The 7,500-nt window shown below is 41.6% G+C and overlaps 2 protein-coding genes across 2 annotated transcripts in view; one reads left to right on the forward strand and one right to left on the reverse strand.

Moving 5' to 3' along the window:
- The first annotated feature begins 2,325 nt into the window (after positions 1 to 2,325).
- On the forward strand, positions 2,326 to 6,371 carry LOC137992601 (uncharacterized). The gene is made up of 4 exons (XM_068838028.1): positions 2,326 to 2,550; positions 3,593 to 3,825; positions 4,324 to 4,530; positions 5,334 to 6,371. The coding sequence occupies exons 1-4, from the start codon at positions 2,466 to 2,468 to the stop codon at positions 5,538 to 5,540; spliced, it is 732 nt and encodes a 243-aa protein (XP_068694129.1). The 5' UTR covers positions 2,326 to 2,465; the 3' UTR covers positions 5,541 to 6,371.
- Positions 6,372 to 7,486: 1,115 nt separating this feature from the next.
- Positions 7,487 to 7,500, reverse strand: part of LOC137992602 (sugar transporter SWEET1-like) — a 15,993-nt gene continuing 15,979 nt past the window's right edge. The window contains exon 6 of the mRNA XM_068838029.1: positions 7,487 to 7,500. This exon is cut by the window's right edge and continues 1,701 nt beyond it. The gene's annotated coding sequence lies outside the window, so the exon portion shown is untranslated.

The raw sequence follows: 7,500 nt of genomic DNA on the forward strand, positions 1-7,500 counted from the left end.
ATGAACGCCGCCGAATGCTAACAAAGGGCAGTTTCTCCCCATCTTCGTTTTACCAAAGTTGTCTTCAAATGAAGTACTTCAATCGAAATGATCTTTGCGGTGCGTGTTATTTTACACCGGCCTAAGCGCCTTTAAAAACTTCCGGTTGCAGAAAACTTACACTTTAAACCCCAGTTTTAGGAACAAAGACCGGCATTCATTTCCTAGATTTTAAAACATGAATTATATGAATAACCCCTTTCTTCATTCCTTTTCTTGAGACGTTGAAATCTCGCTGATATGTTAATTGCTGGGCGCAAAACGGAATATGGATTTGTTTATTTCGATCAAGTCACGTACTGTACATGTAGAATAATTTCTTTTCAAATGCCAACAACTGACAAGGGAAGACACGTGATTTGATTTTGCCCAACACTTTGTCCCTCGGACAAAATCACTCACAAAATATAGAAAATGTGGTTTATTTTGTCAATCTGTGATGCGGCTGGACTGGAAACTCGAAAACACCAGACAACTCAGACAAATGCACTCATTTTGGCCATGCATACTGCAAAAGGTCCGAAGGGTAAGAGGGATCAAGAGTCCAGCGAGGCCAATTTGGGTAAATCTTATAACTCCGCTACAAATATTACAAGTTTCCAAAAGGACGAAATAGCGGCTGGTAATCGAGCCTAGGCAAGATGTCCATAATTTGAATCAGAAATTCTATAAAGTCGCTTCTTTGCGTTACTTTGCAAAATTTTGTTTGCAAGTTTATTATGGGATTTAGAAGTAAAGTTTACTGTAATGATCAAAGCTTACATTGTTTCACCAAACATCGAGAAAAGATCCCCCGTACGACTGCTTTTCAAAGAAGATTTTCGCCATTAAATACTTAGTTCTGATGTGAATGCCCTCACTGCGGTGCGAAACCAGAAAACCCGCGAAAAGATATGTTTTGATGGAGGGCAAATGGGTCATTTTGACTGTTACCGGCTTTCGAAGTCTTAACAAAGAAACAGCTTGACATCAAAACAAGAACCGAATTCTACGTTGCATAATCTTTTTAGACAAACATTTTCAATTAATTCACCTAGATATCTTATGACTGTGGTCTTGTCCGATGTACGTAATTCTATTCCTGTTTCGTACACACGATATACAGCAAAGACAGCCCTTTGTAGCGTCTCACCGGCTAAGCGCTTAAGAATCCTATACGATGCAAATGATATTTCAACCCCAAGCAGAGTGACATCTTACGTAACTTAATCCCACTTTGAGGAAAATATACAACTGGTTCAGGAGACAGCATTTCATCGACTTTTCTATTTCAATTACAACTCACTAGACCGTAACGACCACAACTTTAACCCATACGTTTCTACACAGCACACCGGCGAGAACACCAAGCACTTTCAAGCTCGACAGGAAGTTAAGAGTCCAAACAATACTTGATAGCACATGTGTTCTCTTTCACTGCTTGGCAATAGTATATCTCCACTTTTTTTTAGACAAAATGCAATATATTCTGAGTACTTTTAATTCACACTTTGCGTTACTACTTCCGTTCCAGATGTTGCGTCTATAAAATTGGCTGTAAGATTCATAAATTCATATATTTCATGGCGTGGAAAGGAAGACAAACACTCCTGACAGCTTAAACAATTCGATGGTTTTTCCTCTGCTTGCTGACACATGGTAATCACAGACGTGACAACCTTTAATGAATTTTTACACACTGATTGTTTTGTACTGATTGTAAAATTCCAAAAAAATACCTAGTCGGAAACTCATCAGCATTTTTATTGGAGCACAGGGCGAAAATAAAGAAAATTTATTCTCCTTTTGTCCGATTTGCTGTCTCCATTTCGCTAAACGGAGCAATTGCAGAATACCCCACAACACCTCGCCACAATTGTTTCCTCTAGGCGGTATTCTTTCTAGAACGAGTCGGAATACAATAGAGCTTATTCTTATTCAATGACATGCAAATACGTTGCGGGGCTTATGCAATTTAAATATTTAGCCGTCTTTTATCACGGGCGAAAATGTAAGTTTTCTTTGTGTAGGACCATCGTGTAAGTATTTTTGCAAGGTGTAGTATTTTAGGAAATAAGATATTTTCTTCCTTTAGCACCAATAACACGACTGGAGCTCAATGAAAAGGCCTTAGTCACTATAGAACAAAATTCAAAGCGAGACGTGACATTTGGTTAAAAGCTCTTCAGTTAGTGGCATACCCTGATTGGGCAATTAATCTTCTTCCGCGTGCTACAAATACCCTAGATATAAACACAAAATTTGAAAAAGGCCTTAGTTACGAAAACTCCACACGGAAGTATTGACTCGGTATATATAGCCTTAACCCGCGGTGAGTCATGTTAGTTGATGCTGCAGCTCAGGCAGAAGACAGCTAATTTGTTGGGCTCGAACTGACGAAGTTAGTGTCTCTGTACCTTGCGTCTGCTTTTATAATTATAAAGGAAATGGAAACGGAAGAATATTTTCGCTACGATTCTTGGTTAAGGTTTCTTTTGTCGCAGGATTTTCCTCAAGATTTCCATCAACAAGGTAACGCATGCATGACTTGACATTATCTAAGGAACTGCTTTAATCACGTAAGGTCAGATTGGACAATGGACAGATGTACGCAATCTGAAGTAGAAAAAAAAAACTCGTTAATTAAGGAATATTCATGATACATTCGATAGTTTTTTTAAGGGCAAAATACTTCGAACATAGTACATAAGGGGTACTAAATATCTTAAGTAAGAGCCGACAACGTTAGATGTTTTTTCAATCCCGTCCCCAGGCCCTTTCTCCGCCGAAGTTGCCGGAACGTGATCAGCTCTACAAAAAGGCAAAAGTAACTTTTCACGACTTTTTTCAATGTGAAAGGAATGTCCATGGGGAGTTTTTATAAACGGCATTACTTTTGGCGTGACAGAACCGCTACGTTTTTTTAAAACAGCATTTCTAGCAAAGAAAGATCGAATAACAAAACTTCCGGTTAGGTGGACGGGTAAAGATAACTAAAACTACCCTCCCCACCCCTTCCCAGGTTGATCAGGCACTTTTGTCCTTTTTCATATCACACCCATAAAAAGAACAACAACAACAATAACACTGACTCAGAGCATAAGTAAGATTTTCTAAGAGCTGCATTTTCTTTACTATTCTTTACGCCGCAACTTCTTTGGCACAGCAGTAGCCTTTGACCTAGCAGCAGTTATGTAACGTGTAATTTTAACCTCTTCCGCTTATTTTTTTACTTTCCGGGAATTAAAAATGCTCTGAATAACAAAATTCAACAGGAATGTTTACGCCCTATGTTGAAGTGGATGGGAGCACGTTCAGACAACTGACCTGTATTCCATCCCCCCCTGGTACACGGCCAGGCTGTCTATTGTGCTCTCGTAACCATTAGAAATTCAATTCCCAAAGAACTGGTTTCTTTGCAAACTAAAATAACCGCTGCCAGAGTTTACAGATCTCATTCGCAGGTTTTTTTTTCCATTTTGTAACAACTCTGCATCTGCATGATCTGCAAAGGATTGGCAATAGGGCCTCCGAGGGAAACCTAGGGACTCTTCTATTGTTTTCTTGTTTGTAGAATCAAGACAATGCAGGGACTCGATAGACTTTCTACCAATTTTGAAGAAACCAAAAGCAGAGATATTTGACTTGCCACATGAAGACCAAGAAAACGAGAGAGACTGGCCTGTCATTAGGAAGAATATTGGTCCATGCGCAACGTCACGTCTGTTGCCAAACCTGGAAAAATCATCCAAGGCGCAAATAATTCAAGACACAAAGGTTAAAGTTCATTTTCTTGGGTTAAAAAAGGTAAGACATTTGACTTTCTAGATGTTAGCACGAGTCTGCGTAGAAAGCAATCGAGCAAAGGGAGCGCAAATCTTAGAATCATTTCCTTACTGAAGGGGACTGGGACTGATTGCCCAAAAGGTCGACAAATTCCGTTTTAGCGTGCGCGTTCACCCAAGCACTCTGTGGTCAGGCGCATCTTACGAAGGCAGCGTTTGTCCTGGCAACCCACGCCTTCCGTTTCAGACTTGACGACACTCAAGCTGCGGCGGAGTTTTACTTTGAGATATACTGAAAATATGTAAAGAACAATTATAGCTTTCCCACGTGCTATTCAAACCAGAAATCAAGCATCACGAGCTGCAACAAGCAAGTGCCACTTGCGTTATTTACAAAAACCTCTCTTGTGGTCTGAGGGGAAAATCCTCAGGTTCCAGAGCAATGTGATAACTCCTCGCGCGACCCCGAAGCCCATATTGCGCAAGCTAACACTCCTCAATTCCATTGTTTTTCCCCAAGGGGTATGAAAAAGTGCAAAGTCGTGTGAACCGACAGTCGAGGCAACGGCTAACGGATAGTAAAGTTCGCATAGCGGTTACAGCTGATGCCCAGATCACTCAGGTGAACGTGTATGTGGAGAGAGCACCAATGGCAGCTGCTTTGAGTGGTGACACTACGGGCAGAGTACCGCTGAAGGTTAAAATGGGGGCTCAAGTGGCCAACAAGGTGGGTGAAAACCGACTGCAAAATTTGACAAAGTGACTTAAAGATGAGAATACTACCACATCGAAACATCTTATTGCTATAGGTTAGACTATGAACTGATTAAGCTTACTAAGAAACGATTATTCGCCCGTTCGAACGAGATTCTAAGAGATAGAGTTTTTTCTGAGGGTTAACAATTCCTGTTAAAATATCTTGGAAGACCAGTTAACCTAGTTTGTAAAGCTTTTCTCCGCCGAGAGTTAAGGCGCTGAAAATGAGGTTGAACTATGTATTGTTGTCGTACCCAGGGTCATTCCGAGTGAGGAGAGAGAGATGACAAGATATTCAGTTCCCGCCACTCAGTGGAGATCCCCTCCCCCACCCTTCTTTACGATCCCAAGCGAATTTTCCGATCGCATTGTGGAATAAGAACCTGTTTTTATCTGGGACACTAGTCCCCTTGGGGGAAGGGGAAGGAGAAGGAGGGGGAGGGGGTGGATGCAACGACGTACAGGAAAGGCTGGCAGAACTCTTTTTCAGACTATTTAAAACCGCTAATTTCATTGAAGCGGTCTAGGATGCAACTCTATCGTGTTTCGGATTAGGCTCTGTTTCTGTTGAGTACTTTTTTTTGACCCAATCACGAAAGACGTTGTCACAGCTGCGTTTTGCTTCACGATGCTGAAACTAGAATAACTTCCGGTCATGTGGCTCGTGAGCAGCCTTGTCAGGCCTTGACGAACTCGTAACAATCGAATATTTTTCGGGCGATAAAGCCTAATCGGTTATCTGTTAATTTATTTATCTCATTTTCGATGTTACAGCAAAATTTATCGGTGGATCTCGATTCAGTTTACATGTCCTCTCAAGGAACACCAGTTTACAAGCTTTCCACAGTGGATGCAGACAGGCGAAACAGATTTCGTCTAGTGGTCACCGCTTATTTCATCGATGGGAGGGGATGTAGGTCTTTCGTGAGTCCAACTTTTCTGTTACGCAGCCGCAGACCAGAAAGAAAGACGTCCTGTTAGCGTAACCAGAAAGCCTGGAATGAAGCCGTTCATCGGAGGCGAAAAGGGGAATGGGTATTACTGAATTACTCACTCCTAGGTCCCCGCTTGTTAGTGTTTGGTCTCGCAGAGTGGATTACTGAATGCTTGTGATGCTATAGCCTGCGTCAAATGTTTATGAACATTTGGAAGTATTAATTTCATCTCAGAAGAGTGCTTGGGAAAGTGGTTGGGCACGTTTGAATGAAAGTTAAATGTTCATGAACGTCTGAAACAGTGCATGGTGCCGTTTTTTTAAAAACATGTTTTTTTTCTTTTCTTCCTGTTATCTTTGTTCATTTAATGAAGCAGTGAAGCTACAATCCTGCGAGCATGCTCTCCGGGGTGATGGGAAAATATCAAGATTTCTAATCGCTCGCCGCTTTCTCCTAGAGGGAGAGGGTGCTCGAAATCTCAGTAGCCAATGCCAGGAACCCATGACTAGGAGCGAACAACTCCCACACTTAATCCATGTCATGGCATTTTTACAGACCAAAAAAAAAAGGCAGTTCCGGTTCGGTGACGCTTTGACGTCCGACTTAGTTTCTTGTGATTGGTCATTGAGCTCCCGCGGGAGGCACATTTGCAGGAAAGACGTTTCTAAAAATAACTAGGTCTGTCAAAACGCTCGATGAAGAAGTCAATTCGGAGGAATGCTCTTACTGATGGGCTCCTGCCAATACTGATTGCCTTAAGCAATTTACAGGACTCATTTCCTACTGTATCTCCTAATTTACGCATAGCCGAGACCCAAGTCTATGTAGATTAATCAAAGGATCGCAAGTGATTTCCTAGAACCTCGTTTTATCGCATAAGTTGTATAAAGACAGATAGAGGACTCTTGGTTGCAGTCAAAAGTTGGAAAGAAACTATCCCAGTTCTTGACAAGGTCCTAGCAAATTAGGAAACAGGAATGAACTTTTGCGTTATTTAATACTGAAAATACGAATGGAAACAATTCTTCTTCGGACAGAAATGCCCACACTTGGATTCGAGCGAATTTGAATAAGCGTCACGAAGTGTCCTTTTGCTCTTTTCCCCAACTTCAACATCACTCGTCTCTTGGAATACACTCACTTACCGTCACAAAGTGTCCCCCTAGTGCTGCTCATCTATTTAACGATAAATAGCTGCATTTACCCTAAGCTTTGGTTTGCATCCACGTGATGAGACGGCCATCTTGGTGTACAAAACATTAGAAAATGACCCCACAAGTTTTGCATAGTAATAAGAGTCAAATTCCCAAAAGACATTTTACTGCATTGTTCTGTACACCAACATTGCCACCGTGACGTTACATGCAAACCATCAATTGCTAGAAATAGGTAGCAAAGGAATCGACTTTAGTAATGGCACACTTAATGCCGTGGATAAAAATTGGGCGCGCATCTAATTTGGTACATTTCTGGACATAGGTGTGTTCGGATACCATTTTTATCGCAATCGCCACCATCGTCATTACGATCATCGTCGTTATTGCCAACATCAGGAGATCATCAAAGGGAGCTTCTATCTCCAATACTTGGGCTCGGAGTCAACCCTTTCCTCAGTAGATTTATTTATAGAACGCTTCCCTTGGGAGATTCAACACGCTCACTGATGTAAAAGCCAATCAAAACAGAGCTATCTCAGCGACAAGGGAAATCTGATACTTTTCGCTGGGAGAAACCTGTTCCTAAAAGAAAGTTAACTCGGAAAAAGTTGACTCAAAGAATGAGCGGAGACTGAGGCTGCCCTTCATGGCGTCATTGCGAGTATCAGAGTATTACAGTCGCCTTTAATTTAGTTAGACAGCAATGACCAGAACCAGGTTGCTGACCAGCGGTTTTCGTTAAAACAATGTTTCGCTGGGGGTGCTCAGTCTCGCGGGCTCAGAAAACCTGGTTGTGGTCATTCTTATTTAAGGTTTTTCATGACAGTCACAGTCGTTATTGTATCACAC

This window comes from Montipora foliosa, chromosome 2 (genome assembly GCF_036669935.1).
Source record: "Montipora foliosa isolate CH-2021 chromosome 2, ASM3666993v2, whole genome shotgun sequence".
Classification (NCBI taxonomy): Eukaryota; Metazoa; Cnidaria; class Anthozoa; order Scleractinia; family Acroporidae; genus Montipora; species Montipora foliosa.